The sequence below is a fragment of the Echeneis naucrates genome, chromosome 8, assembly GCF_900963305.1.
Source record: "Echeneis naucrates chromosome 8, fEcheNa1.1, whole genome shotgun sequence".
In the NCBI taxonomy this organism is placed as follows: Eukaryota; Metazoa; Chordata; class Actinopteri; order Carangiformes; family Echeneidae; genus Echeneis; species Echeneis naucrates.
This window is the reverse complement of record NC_042518.1, coordinates 1,064,154-1,086,213: the sequence shown is the minus strand read 5'-3', so window position 1 is coordinate 1,086,213 and position 22,060 is coordinate 1,064,154. Positions and strand designations below refer to the sequence as shown.

Sequence of the window (22,060 nt, the reverse complement as noted above, 5' to 3'; positions counted from 1 at the left end):
AATATTATCCATACACTTTTCCTTCTAACTTGACCTCAGAGAAAGTGTTTGAATGCCCTTTGAATTCAAGGATGGATAAAGAGCTGATGGTCCCGCAGCTCTCCACTCTGGGTCTGTTTGTTTGAGTGGAAATGATGTGTGTGATCTTTTTCACACATTATACAAACTGAATTAAGACGTTTTAATTTGGTTGGTTAGTTCGGCTCAAACTGCATGAATCATGAAGGTCTTCATACCTTGTTCTCGTCTTCCTCCAGGGCGAAGGCTCCAACTTCCTCCAGCTGGGCTCCTCCATCGAGCAGCAGATCAACGGCATGTTCAAAGTGATGGAGGAGTACAACTGGGACAGTTTTGTGGTCATCACCAGCCTCTATCCGGGCTACGAGGCCTACGTGGATTACATCAAGTCCTTCACCGACACCAGCTACTTCCTGTGGGACCTGCAGGACGTGCTGACCTTCGACATGTCCGCCGACGGCATGAACGACATCCGAGCTCGCAGGCTGCTGCAGCAGATCGACGCCCAGGTGTTGTTGGTGTACTGCTCACACGAAGAGGCCCAGTACCTGTTTTCTATGGCGACTGAGGCCGGACTAGTGGGGCCGGGCTACATCTGGATTATCCCAAGTCTGGCTGTGGGAAACCCGGACATGCCGCCGCCGGACAGCTTCCCTGTGGGGCTCATCAGCATCATCACGGACCGGTGGAGGATGAGCCTGAGGAAGAGGGTGCGGGACGGCGTGGCCATCGTGGTGAAAGGCGTGCAGAGCTTCCGGAAACAAAGAGGCTTCATCCCTGAAGGTCACAGCGACTGTCACAACCCCGTCAAGACTTCAGCTGCTAATGACACCTTGTTCAGGTGAGATGGCGGCGCCATTTCAAAAGGACTTTTTCTTTATAACAGTCTATTTCCTGTTAATAGTATTTAATTGCCGTTGTTGGTAGAGTCGCTTCTTCAACATCTCTTATCGTGTTGTCTGATAAAATCAGGTTTATGTACATTTCTACAAAGCTAATTCCCCCCAGCTTTTAAACAGTGCCATCACAGTTGAAGATGAAGCTCATAAAGAGCGGACTGAGATACAGAGCTGAAGCTCTTCTTCTGTGGTTTGTTTTTAATGGCGCTCGTGATAAACATGAGATATGAACCCTCTGAGCTTCATGTGGACTTTATGGTGACTTGTTTGCTGCGCACGATCATAAATTAGACAATAAGGACGACGGTTAAATTTTAAACTGAAGCCCTGAGGATTATAAAAATCCACTTTATGTTCATGCAACTGCACAAAATGAGCCGAGCTGACAGAACAACAGCGCCAGGACACAGAGATCATTTCTCTAAGGATAACTAGTTGTTGCTGTTTCTGCAGAGGAGAAGCTGTTCAACTGTTTGAATGAAATCTAAGGCGTCATTCTGAGACAACACAGACGTCAGTATCACTCTGGTTCACCAAACAGAGAGCCAGTTGGACTGAACATGATGATGGAGAAGCTTCAGAATCAGAAGAATCAAACAAAAAAATAAAACAATGGTCTTGAGCTTTTATGAACACAGTTTTTTTTTTTTTTTTTATAAACACACAATAATAGATTTCGGGATCAGGGGAACAGGAAGTTCTAAAAGCTGAACTGATTTTCGGGTGTTGGCTTTAATCTCTGATATCTCACGAAGACCCATCAGTGTTGAATCAGATTTATATCTGAGGTCAAAGAGAGGTCAACACTTTCATTTATTCATGACTTCCCATCTGCGTGGTGATAAGCCCATTTTACAGCGACCGTGACCCCCCCCCCCCCCCCCCCCCCTCCATCATCATCCACCTGTACTGCTCAGAGCCCGATGGAGGAGGGCGTGGCTTCTTTTCATTTAAAGCATGCCCAAAAGAGCAGCCTGGTGCCATCTGTGCCCCGGGACATGCAGCAAATCCTATTGTGTTGGAGAAATGTTTTAATCAGCAAAAGCAAGAGCCAAAAAAATGAATAAATAAATAAACTCTTCAGCTTCTGGCTCATGTATGACAAGGTCATCCAGGGAGACTGTGTGAAATACGCTGTGTTAGGGACTGCTAATAGGCTGCTAATGGCACTCATTACACAATGAGACGTCCGTCTGAGCCTCCGGAGACGGCTCAACAAAGGCTGGAGAACATTGTCTGATGCCTTTTTAGACGTTGTTAGCTGAGCAGGTTCTGTCGGTGCCGCTGTAGAGTTCAGGTCAGAACTATTTCTATTAGCTTCGCTGTCTTCCCAGACAGATCAAACGTTACCCTCCCCCTCCGTTCTGACGTTTGCCTGCACTGGATTGGAGAATGGTTTTTGATAATGAGTCAGCTCACCTGTTAATGGGATTATCGCAGATTACCAGATTAAATAGGCTTTTCACACAGACCAGGCTGAAGGCTGTTCTCCTCCCAGCAGGCTTTACGACACCTCAGCTGGAGCGACGGCGAGGTGAGAGAGCGGTGCCGCAGGTCTAATATAACGGGAAGGACAGTGATGAAACAATGGAGTCAAATGAGGCAGACGGCATAAAGACACTGCGTCTCTATAGAGACAACTTTTTACAAACACGAGAAAGAAGCTGGTGGATTTGTTGTTTTTATGAACCCAGGAGGATCCACAGAATATAAAAAAGTGCATTTCTTGTGTGTGTGTGTTTTTTGTTTTCTTTTACTGAGCTGTTTGAATTTGGGTGTTCGGCAGCTACTCATCGTTCTCTTTGCTTCTCTGCAGGCACATGTTGAATGTAACCTGGGAACATAACGACTTCTCCTTCAACAGTAACGGTTACCTGGTGAATCCAGCCATGATAATCATCACTCTGGACAGAGAGAGACAGTGGGACAAGGTAAGACTCATCTGTTCACTGTGTCTATTAAATAAAACATCAGCTGATTTTGGTGAACTTCCATCAGGACAGTTAAAGAAACACAACATTTTTACTTCTGGGACACTTTGAGAATTTGGAGATTTTCAGGTTCATCTTGACAGAAGATCATTTCATGCTCCATTGTCTGGTACCAAAAGCGCAATGAGAACAGAGAAAGTGGAGTGATTTCACACATCACTGGTTCCCTTTGGAGACGAGTTGGAAGATTCAGGACTCAACGAACAACAATGAGGCTCTTCATGAAGGATCATTTCATAATCACACACACCAACAGGGACTCACTCATTCACTCCTACCCTCCATCTCTTCAAAGCATATTAGAAGAAAACACACACACACACACAGACACGCACACACTTTGTGGGGTTACTTTGCACAGCGTGCTGCCTCATTGACTTCATTGGTGATGGAAACACTAATTTCACTGCAGGAGGGGAGTGGATGTGATGCGGACACCAGACTGGAGGGAGTTGACTTTCTCCACCGGTTGAATAGAAGGTGTTTAGTTAAACATTGTGCTCATAGTAAACAGCTGCAGGCGTCTCAGAGCTAATTATGTCATATTGATGTTTTCGAGTGTTGCATCCTATTAATTTCCAATATGTTGTAAAGGCTTTGAGCCAATGGGGAAAAAGATGCAAACAAACACAGATTGGAAGCAGACGGCGGCCCTTTTGGCCATTACAGAGAACAGTCCAGTGATGACAATATTCATAAAACAGTTTTATGTAGTCATTGTTAAGAATCTGTAATTAGTATTATGTCAGCTTCAGTGTGAGACACACTTACACCACCACAACAAGCGCAATCAGTCCTCGTTATGTCCAGAATGTCACCGCTTTTGAAAACATCTGTGGAGTGTAACTTAAACTATCATCAACATTTAAACTGCCATAAAAACACTTAAGCAACAGCATCACAAGAAAACCTCTTTGCAGGCAGAGACAGTATAATGCTGAAGCAGTGTATCTGTTTTAACGGCTGAAGAATAGATCGTGATGTGACAACAACGTTGAGTCAGTCAGTCAACAAAAGCGTTCAGGTAACACAGATTAAGAGGATGAACTAAAGCTTTTCTCTCTCCTTTCTTTCTTATTCCTGATGAGCTGCTTCTTATTTCAGCAAAGACAGAAGCAGCTTTGTCTTTCACTTTCTGTCCCACTGCTGGACGTCCATGTTCACGGGCACTGTTTCAGGAAGTTTTAACAAGTTTTAACCCTAACCCTAACCCCCAAATCATCATCAGTATGACGTCATAATAACCTGCCAACAGGACAGACTCATTTCCACCCCCCTGACCTTTAGTTAAACCTTTTGCGGGCGGAGAAAAATATTTGTCTCACTTGAGACTTTGGGTTCATGTGTGAGGCCAAAGCCTTTGTGTGTTTAACTTTCTGTTGCCTCTGGCGTCTTCGCTCTCAGAGCTGAAAATCAATTCCACTTTCTGATTGCCTTTTTTCCAGCCTTCCTATTGCACACGTTGCAGGGCAGCGGGTCTGTTCCATTCATACATCACGTATCTACCACCTGCCTCGGTCCGACACTGTATAGATTGCTGCCTCACATTACGCTACATTTTAATTCATCCGCCTTAAATCATACAATCGTCTTATCACATGCAGCCGCTGCAATTTACTTCTTCTCCCAAGAGTCAGTGTTCAGCTGCTTTCCTCCCGGATCTAAAAGTCAAAGTAACATGTGAAGATGGAGGGAGAGCGAGACAAAAGAGCCTCGACAGAGAGACGAAGCCCTGGCGGAGGACGGGAAGTGTTCCTCCTGTCACTGCTGTTATCTGACACGGTGATACATGAGACTGAAGAGCTGCCGTTCTCTGGCTGTATATCTGTGACACACAGCGTCATCCGCTGGAAACCGGGAGGAGAAAATGATCAGATGGAAGCCTTTTCCCTTTGGCTTTCCTGTAACTATAGCAGAGTGACAGATACTGTAGCATTGGTAGCCTGCAGTGTTTGAGCTGAGCTCCAGATCATTGATGGCACTTTTTCCAAAGAAAAACAAGAAGGTCTGTCGTGTTTTCCAGGAGGAATGAACAATGAAGCTCCTCACAGTGTGAGCAGCCACAGGGACACCATGTTTCCTCATCTCAGTGTGTTTGCTTGAAATTTGAAATTCTGATTGACTCCACTAAAAGCCCACGAGTGGGGCAAAAAGGTAAACAGCAGAGCAGATCAATACGACCGGCAGCGAAGAGGAAGAACTGAAAAGTCCAGAGAGAGTCAGGATATTCGCCCCGACGCCCCCCTGTCGTTTCATTTCATTGTGACACGCTGTACTGACCGGTGTGATCAGACAGGATTGTCCCCCTTCCTGCATAAACAGCAGAGATTATGTGGGAGGAAAAACATTTCTCTCTTTTTAAAGCTCAGCAGGAAGTTAATGACATTTACAGCAGCACAGGCAAGTGTATGGAAAACAAACAGACTATCAGATCCCTCAGAGAATCGATCTGTTTACACAAAATATGATCAAGACTAAACTGATCTTATCTCTTTTTCTAACAATGCAACCTGCTAAACTGTGCAGATCGAATCAACTACTTCCTGTCAAGGCAGCAGATATGTATATATATTTTTTGTATATATATCTTAACTTTTAAAGGTCATTGATGTGTGAATAAGAATAATTCCACCATCAGACATGGAAGAAACTAAAGCAGGACTGATTTTTAAAGTTTTCTGAAATATTTGGCTTCTGGTCCATATTTTAACTTGTCCACTCTTTTATCTTGAAGCTCTATGTAACAAGATACACATTCGTAGTTTCAAGAATCTCTTCTCTCTCAGGCCAATGAAGTGATCTTTCGTTCGGACAAACATTATTTTATTTGTGTTAAAAATCTACCAACAACATGCCAACGATGCACTTACTCTAACCGTAAGGCCAAAAACAAAAACACACACAGCATCAGCCACAGTAAAAGGAATAATTAGTACATTTAAATATTATCGAGATAAGGATATAATTATCTTTGTTAATTGAGTTCTTGTAAATATGAATCCTTAAATACCTTTTTTGTGGATAATTAATCCGAGTAATTTCATTTACGAGTTACACGGTCAAGGCTTGAGCCAAGTCGGAGAAAAAAGCTTTAATGAAGGTGGCGATGTGATTACATGAAGCATGCGGCACCAGAACTCTTGAATTTTGTTAATAAAGAGCATCTGTCAACTCACAGAAACACTTGACGCGGTCGGGCGGCTCTGATTACTGTTCGACCCTGAACAAAATGTGAAAAACCAAGCTGCTCATTACCGTCTGCTGAGTGCTTACGTCTGTAAAAAATCTGGGATTCATCGGCCAAGGCGATGTTTGATAGCCTCACCTGATTCAGCAAAAAGTTAACAATCTGTGCAATGTGTCATAGTTTTGTGTAATTGGGGTCCGACTGGTGCTCCCCGACCTCCCTCTTGTTATTTCACAGCCCAATTTGAGCAGTTAAAGAGTCCGATTGGAAAATTTGCGGATCGTGGTGCTAAACAGATCACGGCTTCTTCAAATAAGCAAGCTTGAAATGTTTAATTCCAGATCATGATTGTGCATTCAGCATGCCTGAGCACTCATCTCCCCACAACATCCCATTAAAATTAGCCCACTGGTTATACAGCAGAGGGTGGAATCGCTTTCATTTCGTTAGATATATAATTACAGTCTCTACATCCCCAGTGACCCAAAAATCTATTTCCTCTAAACTGTCTACGAATTAAAACTCTCCACACTGCAGCAGGTCCAGATATACAACCACAGATGTGCAATAAAAGTTGGGAATAATTCTATTGAGAGCGCAGGCTGCAACCGACAAAGGTTTTTTGTTTTTCCACTATTTCCTGCTTTCACAGCTTCTCCCTTAAATTCTGCTACCGTGTGTTATTTCTAAGCATCTGGAGTTTGGTGCAGAGCTTTTAATCATTTTAATCATGTTCCCACCTCCTTCAGGTGGGGAACTACGAGACGGGGATCCTCCAGATGAGGTACCCTGTGTGGCCGCGGTACGGCTCCTACCTGGAACCGGTGTCGGACTACAGGCACCTGACGGTGGCCACGCTGGAGGAGCGGCCCTTCGTCATCGTGGAGGCGGTGGATCCTGTAACCGGTACATGTGTCAGCAACACTGTGCCCTGCCGGAGACAGTCCAACAAAACAGAGACGTAAGTGATGCTGCCACACAACATCAATTAATCCAACTCTGTCAAAACTGCCAAAAAAAGCAACAACATGATCTTACATTTAACATTTTAGCTCTTCATTAAAACCGAATCCACAAATTCAGCGAAATCTGTGAATGCTGACATCAAGTCTGTAAAGTAAAAAAAAAAAAAAAACACCACTAATAACATTTGATTTGTACTATTTATCATTTGAGTGGAGACAAACATTTTCATCAGCATCCTGAAAATGAGATGAGCATTATATGAAATGTTAATCATCATCATCAATCATCAGGACAGCTGTGGCCTGAGTTCTACAACACACCTAATTCCTCATATACTGCCTGCTCTAAATGGATATGCGTGTCTGATAGAAGTGACATCCCATAATATCATCCAAGAAGCAGGCTCCCACACGGAAACACAGCTTGATGGTTCCACTGAAAAACACCTTTCAGCTTAAATATGAAACTTTGATGCCACATGGCTGAAAAAGGTCTGTTCACAGTGACCTTGACCTTTGTAATCCGTGTTGGTAAGAACAAAGTTAGAACTTTGACCTTGATCACAAAAAAATCTAAACAATTCGTCTCTGAGTCAGGGAATGTTTCTGCCGCATCTAAAATTAAAATCCCTGAAGGCGGCAACAGGTACGACCTTGATCCTTTCACGAAAATTCAGTCACTTTTTAAAATAAGTCCAACGGGACATTTGAGCCTGATTTAAAGGCCTCACTGACTCATCAGGGACAGCTGTTGATGTTTAATGTTGATCTGATTATGATATCATCATCCCCAAGGTGTATAAATGCTGAAGGATACAGTGTGCTCATCGGTACTCTCTTTTTCTGGGGCATTTTTACTTTATTTGGCACTGCAGTAAAGAAAGAGATAAAGGAAATGGGGAAAGGAAGAGTCAGATTCAGATCTTTTGCTTCAGCGTGGTATGAACCTGAACCATCGACTCGACCGCCATCAGTATTCTCGAATCATCTGCTGTTGCCATCTTTAGAGAACTTAACCATTTTATATCGCTGCACAGTTCCACCGGCTCTGTCACATGTTAACATGGTCAGCTTAATTGATTTTGTATCTAACTTCAGAGTTCCATTAGGGATGCGATTAAGAGGCTCTTCCCCTTCCATTAGCTCAGGCATGGCTTCTTATCACTCAATGAGGTGAGGTACTCATTAGGCAGCCTGGCCAGAGTGCAATATCCCAGGGATCACCCTGTGACCCAATCAGGGAAATATATGTGCTGCCTGGTATGGTATCAATTAGTCCAGCCGATTAGAGCGTGTCATCAATCGTGAACACCTACAGACTGATATTGGTGTTCATTAGTGGGGGAGAGAGGCTCCAACTGTTATCCATTACTGACAACGGTGTTAACGAGATGAGGAGAATAGAAGATGAAGATCACGTCCCCTCTGTGTCACGGAGCACTGTAGAGCTTTATCGCTCCTGCTGAACGAATCATTATGCTGGAACAAAAAGTGCTCGATTGCCTGTCATCAGATAATCGAGCTTTTTCACAGAACTGCATAAAATTTGAAGTCAGGAGCGGATAAAGTCAATGAGAGGTTCAATAAAGCCTTCGGCACTACGGACAGGGGACAGAGACATCGACCAGTGAAGGTTACAATCAGGGTGTCCTGAAGGTTTTTTCCAAAACAATCTCCATCGATTCTCATCGTCCTCTTTGTTTCTTGAGTCTCTTCGCTACGATCAACACTCCTGTTGGCTCTGGTTGGTGATGTCATGGCCAATCAGAGTGTCTCATTCAGAGGCCTAAATGTCAGCCGCTTGGATGGCCAAAGTCATGAAAGTTGGAAAAACAAAAGCCTGAATGTGTTTCTAAAGGGGTCACATTTTTTTTAATGATGATATATGATATATAGGCCAATATCATGTTTGTTTCTTTTTTAATTCACAGATATTTTTGTGTTTAACGCTCTTTCAAATGACACCCATGGTATTTAGGAACTACGGTGTGCAGAGAATCCTCAGTCCTGTCACCTGTACTGCCACATCTCAGACTCACATCAGTGCCTCCTAAATGTGTTTCCATTTCACTCCCTCAACAGCTCAGCCATACGTTCCAGCTTGCCTGGCACACCATCTGTGTAGTTCCCTCGTTTGTCCGCTGAGAGAACTGACAAACAGCCACCAGTGCCTGGCTCAGACTTGACTAAAGTAGCCTGAAGCAGTTAACACAAGCTCTTCCCTTTGAGCCAGACTTGTTCTCCGGTGGGATCAGAAAAATCTCAAGCTCCCTTTCTCGCTGCCTTTGAACTGCAGGCAAACGTTTTCTTGCCCCTCGGAGCATGTTGGCAGAGATTAACTGTGAGGCAATGCTCTGGTGAAGGGTGGCGTTGGCCTGGGAAGATAATGTCATCATATCTTAGTTGTGTTCAATTAGAGAAAGATCATGAGTTAATTAAGTTAAAGCAGCTGTAGATGAGCTCCCAGCAGCCTCACAGACTCACAGGAGATTGTTAGAGAAATATCTGAGCATCAACACCGATGTCACTCAGCTCACATCCTCGTTGAGATCAGGGGAAGTTTCAGGTGCTTCTGCAGTGCCTTCCCTTTCATATTCAGGGCAGCACTTTTTAAGATCAACATAAATTTCTGTGTTTTTTTTCTGAAACAATTTAATGTAAAGTCAGAATTCAGAGGCAGACATTCATTTTCTTCTCTTTCATATTTTTGTGACCCTCCAATTGTATCTTGAGACCGCCTGCTGGTTCCTGCACATTGGAACTACCAATTTGAAATCTCTTCAGTTTTGGCAAATCTATAGTACAGCAGCTGGGAATTGAAGTTAAGCTTTTGCTTTGCCGTGTCTAATATGACTTTGGCTCCATGAAAAATCACCTGCTGTAGCTTTACAACTTTGTTAAGATGTGGATATTAGCTGAAGGGCTTGTTGGTCAGCATCCATAAAGCAGCCTCAACATTATTCTAACAATGTCCACAGTTTGAATAAATCCCCCTACACACAAATTTTTGACAATTCCCAAAGAGCCACTTTAATGCGTTGGGCGTCCAGCATGGAGCCCAGCTCTGAACCCTGGCAGCTGGTGAGATGGGGGATGTTGGGACTGCTGTGTTTACTCACAGTCTGCAGTGGCAGCTTCGTTGCCCTCTAAAGTGTTCATTTGTTCCTGTTTCTCATGGCTCGGATCTGCCTGACCGACTCATTGCCTCCTGGTCCTGATGTGAAGGGAATCTATTAGACTCTGGTCTGGGGGTGTGGAGGGCGGTTTGCTGCCACATCACCTCACACTGACAGACTTATGTCCATTATGATTTCTCTGAAAGCAGATACATGTTTCAGGTGCTCTTTGCAGACAAATGAAGTGTCCTGCCAAGGTGACATCCAGAGATAACAACAACCAGCAGCCTCAAAGTTTGAGAAAGAGATCCACCACATGAAAAAGCACCTTCTATTAGTGCTGTACACTTTCACCACATGGAAAAATTTATGACTGATCCAGATTTTTCCATTTTTACGAATGACTCATTGGTCACAACCACTGAACCTGCAACATGTTCACTGTCGCAGTCAGAGATAGGTGACTGCATTTGTCAGCTAGAATGACAATTTCATCAATTGGAGCAGGAAACTGCCGACAGCCAGTATCTATTTGAGCAAACGGCTCATGTGACTCTAACATGCCAGTGCTAACAGGCTACATCCGCAGTGTAAAGCATGAAATCAGATCTAATACTCCAATTTCATTTAGGTGGCAGAATTAGGTGAAAGGCTAAACAGACTGCGGTACCAAATCAACACCTCCTGTAGAGGTCACAGGTTTTTGTTTGCAGAAATCCAATGCTGTATTTTCTTTGTCTGTAGGGTTAGGTTAGCAGCTGAGGGCGGAATGTGAACAACAGCGGCACTTTTGAACTCCACTAGAAGATAATATGGCCACAGATTCATGGCTGGCATGTCCAGGCTACAGAGACGCTCTTTCACAGTAACAGTGAAAGAGGATTACACCATCTGTTGCCCCCCCCGTGTTCCCCTCAGCGCTCGGCCTGTACAGTTTGGAAGGCGGTGACAGAGGAGTCGGAGTCTGGGATATGTCCCTGCAGCCATGTCTGAATAACACAGAATAAAACACTTCCCATATGCCTGATGGGTCCAAGTCAGTACTATCAGTTCGCCTGTTTAATTTCCAGTGGCCCTCACATTTCCCATGATTCCTTTTTGTTCTCAATTTGGCCCTTGGTTGATGACACCATTTGGGCTTATTAAAAATAATTAACTGTATACAGGAAATGCAGCTCAAAGGACTTTCCATGAAAAACCTCTAATGAGTCATTAGTTTGTGAAAGCCATGTACATGTATTTAAGGACTCCATTATTACGCTGCTCTTCAGGTACCTTATTGAAGCTTAAGTTGCCGTTTTCCAGTCCAAATAATCCATCAGAGTTCCACTCCTGTCTGCGATTGTTTGATTGTGATTCATTAATGTCAGATTTGGTTTGGTCCACCCAGCTGTCCGTCCATCTGTCAGGGCCGTGAGATGATGCACAAGCCTGTGGAGCAGCTCCAGATCTCCCCCCTCCTACTGTCCTGACATCAGAGCCCCAGGCTCGGTAGCATGGAGATGACTGTCCCTTCCTCTGCCTGCTTTAGACTGACTTCAGTCTCTTAAATCTCACCTCTGATCTACATTACTGTGTCAATCGCTGAACCAGGAAAACGCAGAAACACCTAAAAGGTCTTCTGATTGTGTTTAAATTCATGTGACATCTCAGATTTCTGTGTTGGGTTTTATCTAAAGAATTTATATTTCAGTATAAACTGTGAAACCAGGAAACGCTGACCTTCCTCAGCAATGGAATCAAAAAATAAAATGGTTTAGATGCAAAACTATAATAGTTTAGGATTGTGTGTCTTGATCAGGAAAAAGACACACAGAAAAGCTGAGCCAGTTAATTGTGTTAGATAAAATAATAGGTGTGTTTTCAGCTATTACACTGCTGCTGTAACGTGTATCGATAAATACAGGTTAATGGTTCACATTACCCCATTTTCTTTTATTTTTTACTGTATTATCCAAATGATGCATTGGATAATATTAGTTGGTCACTTTCTCTTCCAGCTGATAATGTAGGTTTAATAGCATCATCTATAACAATGACAACTGAGCAGGTGAGACAGACACGGAAACAGAAACCTGTAATGCAAAGAAATCTGCTCTTCCAGAGACAGAGAAGGAGGGACACTGCTCTGACCTTCAAATGAAGGAACCATCACGTCCACGTGGAGCTGCACAATTCATCAATTTCGAATATGACGCCAAAATCCAAACTGCAGGACCTGCAGGAAGAAAGAAAAAAATAAACAACAAAACATACTGATATTGAGATGTGAAATATGAAGTTCTCTTTGAGCTGCTCTACATCATCAGTGTTCTCTCTCGTTACCTTTCAGGATTGTGGGCCATACTGAGCCTTACACAAAACTGTGCTGCAAAGGCTTCTGCATAGACATCCTGAAGAAGCTGTCCCGCACCATTAAGTTCTCCTACGACCTCTACCTGGTCACCAACGGAAAGCATGGCAAGCTGGTCCGGGGCATTTGGAACGGGATGATTGGAGAGGTAGGAGCTCACTGTCATCATTACAGTCAGCAGCCTGGAAACAAATAATGCAAAATGCAACACATGAAGACAGGTGACAAATTAAACTGAAGACCAACAAAGGCAATAGTAAGGCATTGAGCCAGCTCCAGGCAGCACTTGTTCTTTAAGGGGATAAAATCTGTCCTTATAATATGTGATACAAAACTCTAAAGGTTATTTGAAATTGAAGATTTAGCTGTATTACCGTGATTTAAGTGTCATTGCATGAGAAAAGCTGAATATGCTTCAACTGAATGTACTCAGAAACCTTAATCATTAACAAACTGAGGAAAAGTTTCAAGTTTTTGATGGAAGTTTAATGTTTCACTGCCTCTTATGAAAAGCAGGTTATGGAGGAACTTTGGGATCTGTCTTTTTGAAAAGCGGTGGTAAAAATGTTACTCTAAAAAAAGTTGGATCCTGTTTGTCTGATCAACACCTAAAGCTTTCAAACTTCAAAAACAACAAAAAGTTGTTTGGGTGATGATTCGTCGTGTGACTAGAGGGACCGATCGGTTCTGGCTAGATTTTCAGAGTGAGATTTAAAAGCATTTAGAGATTATTCTTTTGGTTGTTCACAAAAATGTAATTTTCAAATAAAAGCCCAAGCGAAATCTGGGACATAAATTCAATTTAATGAATAAAAAAAATAATAAAAGAACCATGAAAGTGTAAGTTGGCTCCTTTAATTTGAGAATGAGTCGACATTGAGTGTGCCAACAATGAATAAGAGTGAAACCTTAGAGGTTCAGTTATTAAAAATAAAAAAGGAAAAGCAATTAAAGACAAGATTGATGAGTGCATGAACAGGTACCAAGGTCACTTTGGTGGCTGCAGGAAGAACTGCTGTGCAAAGAGGAGGAGAAGATGTCCTTTGTGAATAATCTCCATTGTCAGATTGCTCTGGCCAGCCTTCCTCCTCAGGAGTTGGAGAATACATTAGTTGCCCTCTTTTCAAAACCAGGCATGCTGTTGTGCTCAATGAGGCATCAACTTCTATAGGAGGGCTAATAACTTGCATGAGGTGGAGTGTCTGGACTGTAAATCCACCTCCAGTGCTGTAAGCCATCGAGGGTTTGTGTACTGCTGGCTTTAAAACATTTAAAATAGCATCACTTCCTATCAGGAAAGACTCTTGGTGACCTTTCGCAGCAGCGATTAGTTACATCTCCTGCTTGTAATATATTTGTCAGCAGATGCCTTATGCAATAGGCATTATGCTATATCCTACAATACCTCCTGATGGATTAAAGATGATTACATGGTGAAGCATGCTTTGAAAAGCAGTGATTAAACACAAGACACTTGTACAAGCTTTGGAGTTGTGTCGGCGCTGGAAGATGCAGACAGAACATCGTTCTCAGAGTGCATCGATGCACTGATAAATGAGATTTATCTGAAAGGTCAGCGGTGCACCTCCACTATCACGTCAGACAGATGGAGATTTGCTTTTCCATTTCCGTTTGCACTTTTATCTCAACCCAAACCCCCCCACCACAAAAAAAAATCTCTCTATTTACTCTCCCGTTGCCGCAGGTGTTCTACAAGCGTGCAGACATGGCCATCGGCTCGCTGACTATTAACGAAGAGCGCTCTGAGATTATAGACTTCTCCGTGCCGTTTGTGGAGACAGGGATCAGTGTGATGGTGGCCAGAAGTAATGGGACAGTCTCACCATCTGCCTTTTTAGGTAAGCAACTCCTCTGGGCTGGACTTCTTATTTTTATCTGTTTATTTTTGTAGTTTTAAATATTCTAGGTCAAATTTAAGTCTTTCTGGCCAATTGGAGCAGCTAAAAACTTCTTGGGATTTTGTATTCCATCCATGAGAAATAAATGAGTCAAATGATAATAAAAATCAAAAACAATGGAGAGTACTCGTGTGCTTTGTCTCTGCAGAACCATATAGTCCGGCAGTTTGGGTGATGATGTTCGTCATGTGTCTGACTGTTGTGGCCATCACAGTCTTCGTCTTTGAATACTGCAGTCCGGTCGGGTACAACCGCAGCCTGGTCACAGCCAAAGGTGAGGCTCCGCACGACAGAGCCACAAGATCAGAGTTGCTTTGTTGGTGGGAGACATAAAATATTAGTGTGCACCTGAACATCACCTTGGGTTTTCTTTTTCATTTCCAATTATTGCTAAATGTGCAGTTTTATACAATCGTGCAGACAAAAAGCAAATGAAATCTGTCATGTGGTTAAATTCATTCATTTTAATATTAGCATCCCAAAGCCCCCAAAAGAGATGCAATAAACTCTGAAGTCTTTAAGGTCTTCAGGGGACTTTGGAGAGCATGTGAGGTCTGAGCCTATTTATAGTGGCCACATATCGGATCAATGCCTTGAAAATTGAGATACTGCAGTTTCAATTTGAAGCCGTGCGGTCTATAAAATATCTTATAATGGATGAAGAGAGGCCGGAGAGGCTGCGCTCACGGCTTGGCTTCTTGGTCGTTTTTCTCGTAGAGTAAGGACATTGTGAGTTACCTTTCAGACCAAAACGACACCTGCTTCACTGTAATTATGTGCCATTTTCTTCCACAACCCCAATAACATTTGATTTAAAGTTCAGGGTGTAAGGACGCATCACTGTGTATGAATATCACAACAGTGTGAAGCAGCTGTCTCCGTCAAAATCCAGACATGCACTAAAATAAACTGTAGCCTATGAAGACCAAGCACACAAAATAGAAAAGTTAATGCGACAAAATCATGTGAGAGTTTTTACAGTGGACCAGCTGCGTGTTGGAAGTTATGAATGGTTACACTGACTGCATACAATTTGGATCTGGGCAGATGCAGAAGGAAACATTCTCAGAATGAATAACAACATTAAGAGAAGAAATGGCCAATAACAGCATCATAAGGCCAAGTACAGCGACAACTCCTGTTCACCTCTACCGTCATCCTTCCTAGATCCCGGAGGTCCAACCTTCACCATTGGGAAGTCAGTGTGGCTGCTCTGGGGAATCGTCTTCAACAACTCTGTCCCTATTGAGAATCCGAAGGGCACCACCAGTAAGATCATGGTCCTGGTCTGGGCTTTCTTCGCTGTCATCTTCCTGGCTTCCTATACAGCTAACCTGGCAGCCTTCATGATCCAAGAGCAGTATATCGACACTGTCTCTGGACTGAGCGACAAAAAGGTACAGGGCTCTGTCATTGTCACTGACAGGCCTGTGTGTGTCTGTCATCCAGCGTGTTGCTGTGTTTGACATACAGCTTAGGAAAAATACAAACTGGTGTATTTCAGGTGTGTAAACAGTGTGTGGCAGCGCTATGAAAGAAAAATATCCAGGAGCAGCGACGTTAGGGCTGTGCTTTTCACTTTCCTGGAAAATATCAAAGATTTGAGTGGTGGAATAGAATTATATCCCCAATTTTTTTAGAGGAGGAAAGTCTATGAAATGTAATACACAAGTGGGTTTCTTTTTCTGGGGAGACAGTGTTTCTAGTTTTATCCAACGCATATTTGTCTGGCACGTGTTTCGTACAATTTTGCCAAGGAAATCTGTGTTCAACCGTCAGCACAAGAAATGATTTGCAAACTCTCTGCTGGCAGGCAACTGATGAGATTAAGGGGACATTTGAGGAGAAGACCGAGCTGTCACCTGCTTGTTATGATTCTGGCAAAGTCATTTACAATTCTGGTCTCATTATACATTAACTGTGCTGTGCAGAGAAACAGAGCCATTCTGACAGCCAGTCCATAGATTATTGAAGAGCGTTTTGCATGGCAGCATGTGGGGAACGGAGGCCTGAGCTGCTGTTTGTCCAGCTGTGCTCAAACCCTCAGGTTAAGTAAATGTAAATGAGGTACAAGATGAAGCCACAGAAAGTGACCTTGTATTAGAGGAGACGGTGTTGTAGACCAGCAGAGTCCTTTAAGGACAATGTGCTGTGGTAGGGCAGGCGATTACCTCATCCCTACAGAACAGACACGTCACTCATCAAAGTCCTTGTGATGGAGTAACACATCATTTTAACTCTGACATCGCCCAGCCTCCTTCAGCCCGTCTCGTTCCCATCAGTAAGGGTTTTATTAAAAAGGCTTCAGTGGCATGCTGTCAAAATAAAGCCATGGAGACACAGAAACTATGTGGTTGAATGCTTTTAACAAACCATGTTTACATTTTATTTACAAGGACCCCTTGTTCCCCATCTGACACCGAGGTCAAAATGGCGGGACATCTTTGTAGTGCTACAAAACCTTAGAGGCCTGGTTCTAACAGATGTTTGTCTTGACAGCACATTTGTATCCTGTTTACTTCCTGTTTAAACCTGAACAAATCATTGTATTCTTTGTTGAAATGTAGTTATTTACTATCTGACTAAAAACATTTATTCACAGGTTGGTAGTTTTTAATCACAGAATAAAGAGGCATTTGTGAGAGCCAAAACAAAACGTGTTCACTTCACATTTCTATGCGTGCCATTTTACTGTACAAAACTGTAAAACTGACCCTAGAGGCCATGTTCCCAGTCATCCAGGTATTTGACGATGTAACAGTGTCAGTGTGGCTCAGATGGTACAGTGGGTGCAGTCGTTCACTAATCAGAGGGTTCGATCCCATGTTGAAGTGCCCTTGGGCAAGAGAGCAAAGTTGAAATTGCCTCTCACACAAACGATTAACTTGACCTTGATAGATTGCTCAAGGTTTCATATCAGAATGCTTTCACTAATGTACTGTGAAAATACTTGCATAAGATTAATGAAAAAGTACAATTTTGTCGACTGCATTTCCACCCTGTCCCACTTCCTGTCCTCACAGCTAATTAAAAGCATAGAATACTGCCAAAAGCAGAAAGGGATAAAATGAGAAGTTCATTTCTTACTGCAAACGAGAACAGAATTAAGGAAATGTGGATCTGGACACGGTGTCCTCGACACAGACTTAATTTCTGATTATCAGGTCTTTGAATTGTGGAGTTAGATGTGTAAATGAACGGAGCGAAAGAGCCAGCAGGACAACTCAGAGCTGAGGCAGAAACCATAAAAATACAAGGTTGTGAATGTCATGAGTTAGTCAGAGCTCTTTATCTGGCCTCACATCAACAGACACTTCTAAATGATAGAACACAGTTCCGTGATGAAAACGGCGCGGTGAGAGAAACTGAAATTGATCATTTTTGTAAAAAAAAAAAAAAAAAAAAGAGGTTTATAACTTGCATTGTATCGTAGATCATTTTTGTCTCCATCCTTCTTCCTTCTCCTTTGACAGTTTCAAAAGCCACAGGAGCAGTACCCTCCGTTCCGCTTTGGTACGGTCCCAAATGGCAGCACAGAGCGCAACATAAGGAGTAACTACCCCGAGATGCACTCCCACATGGTCAAATACAACCAAAAGGGAGTAGAGGATGCCCTTAACAGTCTCAAGACAGGGTGGGTGTCTGCCAAGGGCCGTAAAAGAAAAATATACAGAGAGGGACCGCAGAGCCAAACTGTTATATAATGGCCATTTGAGTAAAAGTCCATTTCTTTACCCTTCCAGGAAACTGGATGCCTTTATCTATGATGCTGCTGTGCTGAATTACATGGCTGGCAAAGATGAGGGCTGCAAGCTGGTGACCATTGGCAGTGGTAAAGTCTTTGCTACCACTGGCTATGGCATCGCCCTGCAGAAGGATTCACGCTGGAAACGACCCATCGACCTGGCCCTACTCCAGTTCCTGGCCGATGGTAATTTCCACAATATATACACAGCAGATGCTGAATTTCAAAATATTACCAATAATGCTGCGACAGTAACTGCATGATCATGCACCTTCTCCATAAACCTAAGTGGAAGTAGACATGTGGTGCAATAAAGGCTGGCATATATTTAAAAAATGAGGAATTGGGCATGGCTGTAAATATATAAGAATTGCTGTCTATAATTTTAAAGAGGTGATTTACAATGTGACAGCGCCTGAGGCAAGTTAGGTTAAAGCCTCTGGCACAAGTCTGGTCAGCTTTGGCAGAAATATTTTATAAATGGCAAGAGGGACAACACAGCAGACTGCAAAAGATGTCAACCTGATAGACGAAAACAAAAATGTAGTATTTAATAAGTTGTCATGCCATCAGTTAACTTTAACTGCCACATCGTTGCTGGCAGGGTAAAATTATCTAACAGGTTTTAGTGCCAGAAGCTTCCTGACAGCACTGGCTCCCAGCTTTGGGCATCAGGAATGTGCTGGAATCTGACGATTTCAGAATCGACAGGTGAAAATTTCTAGTTTGTCAGACATCAAAACTCCAGAAAGAGAAAGGAAGAACTTTGATTGTATTTTGCATTTCTTCATCATAAATTTTACCTTTTCAGTCTCCTTCAAGTCATCAAATAAAACAACCAGACACTGAAATGGTCAGCACAGAGACCAGCAGTTATGTCCAGCTTTCATGTGAAATCTGCTGTCTTACAATAAGATAACAAGTAATCTCCTCGTTCACAGGTGACACACAGAAACTCCAAACTGTCTGGCTCACAGGGATCTGCCGAAATGAGAAGAAAGAGGTGATGAGCAGCAAGCTGGACATTGACAACATGGCAGGGGTTTTCTACATGCTCCTCGTGGCCATGGGCCTGAGCCTGCTGGTCTTCGCTTGGGAACACCTACTTTACTGGAAACTACGACATTCAGTGCGCAAATCGGAGCGCCTTGACTTCCTTCTAGCTATCAGTAGAGTAAGTAATCACAGCATATGAGAAACTTAATATTTCATACTTTAAAAAAAAAAAAAAAAAAAAAAGGACGTTGCAGAAAATGTTTGATATGTGACAGTTACGCTGTATGAATTTATTCTGTTATTCAGAACATAGCTTTAGGATTATTTGAAATGCAGTGACTCCAATCATTATGCAACCACAACAGCTCTAGGGCAACAACAATAAAAAAAAAATAAAAAAAAACACTAAAATAAAATTAATTTCAAGCAGTAAAAAGACTTGCTGAAATATTCTGTTGGCTGTGAATCCAGAGAAATTGAATTTAAATTGCCCCATTAAAACACCTTCATCTGGGTGTTGACAGTTGTCTGAGGTGAGAATCAGTATTCCAAACTGATACACAATTTGGAAGTAAATAAGCCAGGTGGGATAAAATTGGAGAAACTAATACAGTAAGTGCATGATCAGCAACTCATTTTTATGCTAAAGCTGTGTAGATAAAACATTTTAAACACGGCAGCATAAAGAAACAACAATGAATCTTACTGCAGCAACAGTTTTCTGTGCAATTGTTTCCCCCCAGTTAGCTCAGTAAGTCAAAAGAAATTGTATTAAAATGGACCAAAATTAATTACAGTGAATGTGGCAACACGTGACCTTTGGGAGTTGAAGAGATTGTTGGGGTTCATTCTGATGAAGCTCAAAGATTCTGTCTTTATCCCACCCTACTCCTGCAGGGTATCTACAGCTGCTTCAATGGAGTCGAGCATACTGACCGCAACGGGAGCATGCAGAGTCCAGATGTCACGACCAACTATACACAAGCTAACATGCTAAAGATGCTAAAAACAGCCAAGGACATGGTGTCCTCAGCCAGAGTGGAGAACTCTCTGGACAACGCAACCAAAACAATAGAGAGCTGGAGCAGGCGTGGGGGCGACAATGTGCGGGCTGGCCTGCCGCCTAGATTGACCACAGACATGACCCACTGCCGTCTACCGTACATCTCCAGCATCACCGACAACCACTCGCCGTACCCTCAGAGGGCCCTCACACCGACGTTCCCGGTTCATTATGGCGATACCTCCACCCAGCCCCTCCTCGACAAGCCCCGCATCGTGACCCGGTCCACCCCACTACGCTACACGCTTCCTGCCCGAAACAGTCAGCATGGCTTAGAGAGGACTCTGCCCATCTCCAGCCTCAGCAGCCCTCACATCGCCATGAAGGACCCCGCTCCCTCTGGTGCACCTACCCCCCACCACAGCAGCAGGCTGTATGTGGAGAAACAGCCCCGGCACCCCACGTCCTCTTTTGTTCCATACAGGGAGTTTCAGGTGCCCGATATCTACATGGAGCACAGAGGCCCGCTGAGGAGAAAGTTTAGCTACCCCCCTGACTGTGTGAGCCGGAGGAGGAGGTCACATAGCTACATGTTTGATGCTGCAGATCCCAGAGTGAGAGGTGACTACGATGAACCTCGATCCTGCCTTGCCGAGCTGAGGGCCAACCATCTCCTTAACCACGCCCCTAACGCTGCTGCCATGGCCTGCGCTGCGAGACACTACCCAGGTGGCAGCACCAGCTGCAGCTCCTGTATGAAATCCTACCTGGAGCCTGAAATGGATGACATACCGCTGCTGGGGAAGGACAAACTTAACCGCCGCGCCTCATTTCTCAGAGCCACATGGGGCAACGACAGGATCCATCAGGTAGACGAAACAAAGCCTTCCACATCCACAGCTCCCTCCACCCGTGGAGACATGCCTGACTTGTTTCCACGGGTGGTAGTGGCCAACCCAAAGCCCCACAAGCTGTATGGCAGTCTGGGGCATAACCTGTCCTGCTACCCCTTGGCTGCTGAGCCGGCCTACTTGGACCCAGCCCACATGGGTTCTTACCCCTACAAGCAAAAGCTCAAATATTCTGATTCCACCCGGCTGCCCTCCTACAGGGAAGCCATCCTGCAGAATGCTGCCGCCCTGCGCCGTTCCTCCTCCACGGTGGTGCACAGACATTACTCCACCTACCTAAACTCCTACACAGACTTACCAGTGTATGTGGGGCCACTGGCCCAGGGACCTGCCCAGTTGTACGACAGTTCAAAGGACATGTGCCACTTGTTTCCCTGTACAAGCCACTGTCCGGATAACGCAGCAATGCTGCCTCGTATGAGTGACAGGCAGGTCGTTTACCACAACAATATGTTTGGAGCCTATGACAGCACAGGAAAGAGGGAGGACCCCGGCCCTGGGAGCAGAGCGCGGAGGCAGGTGTTGGTGGCGCAGAGAGTCAACAGTCCCTATGTGCCAAAGCCCTGGGGCAGGGTATCCAGCCTGGAGTCTGAGGTCTGAGCTGCCATCCTCACTTGACACCTGCATGGCTCTCAGACTGAACCCTCAAAGGAGGGGTAAGTCTGAGGGTTATCCCCTTAGCCTCTGGTTCAAGCAAAAATTTAACTCGACACCAATAGTGTATTTGAGAGAACTATCTCTCAATTATCAGTGCAATAATAACTTAGGCAGCAAAATGTAAAGGAGAACAAACTGACTAGCAAATTACTATGGGGACTTTGTAAGCCAAATTTAAAATACAGAAAAATTAATGGCAATGTTGAAAAGTATTTAATACGTAAGAATTTAACCTGTGGATTGTTATTTAAAAAGGATTTTTAAATGCTGTGTTGCTGTGTGAAAGAAATCTGGGAGACA

General features: G+C 43.7%; 1 protein-coding gene across 1 annotated transcript in view; it reads left to right on the top strand.

Annotated features, from left to right (window-relative positions):
- The window catches only part of grin2ca (glutamate receptor, ionotropic, N-methyl D-aspartate 2Ca), a 28,801-nt gene extending 7,098 nt beyond the window's left edge, over positions 1 to 21,703 (top strand). The window contains exons 2-12 of the mRNA XM_029508749.1: positions 258 to 859; positions 2,734 to 2,848; positions 6,845 to 7,056; positions 12,509 to 12,677; positions 14,235 to 14,388; positions 14,597 to 14,722; positions 15,616 to 15,845; positions 17,922 to 18,082; positions 18,192 to 18,379; positions 19,135 to 19,367; positions 20,087 to 21,703. Of these exons, the coding sequence (XP_029364609.1) occupies positions 258 to 859; positions 2,734 to 2,848; positions 6,845 to 7,056; positions 12,509 to 12,677; positions 14,235 to 14,388; positions 14,597 to 14,722; positions 15,616 to 15,845; positions 17,922 to 18,082; positions 18,192 to 18,379; positions 19,135 to 19,367; positions 20,087 to 21,703 (3,807 nt within the window). The remainder of the gene's footprint in view (positions 1 to 257; positions 860 to 2,733; positions 2,849 to 6,844; positions 7,057 to 12,508; positions 12,678 to 14,234; positions 14,389 to 14,596; positions 14,723 to 15,615; positions 15,846 to 17,921; positions 18,083 to 18,191; positions 18,380 to 19,134; positions 19,368 to 20,086) is intronic.
- Positions 21,704 to 22,060: the final 357 nt, after the last annotated feature.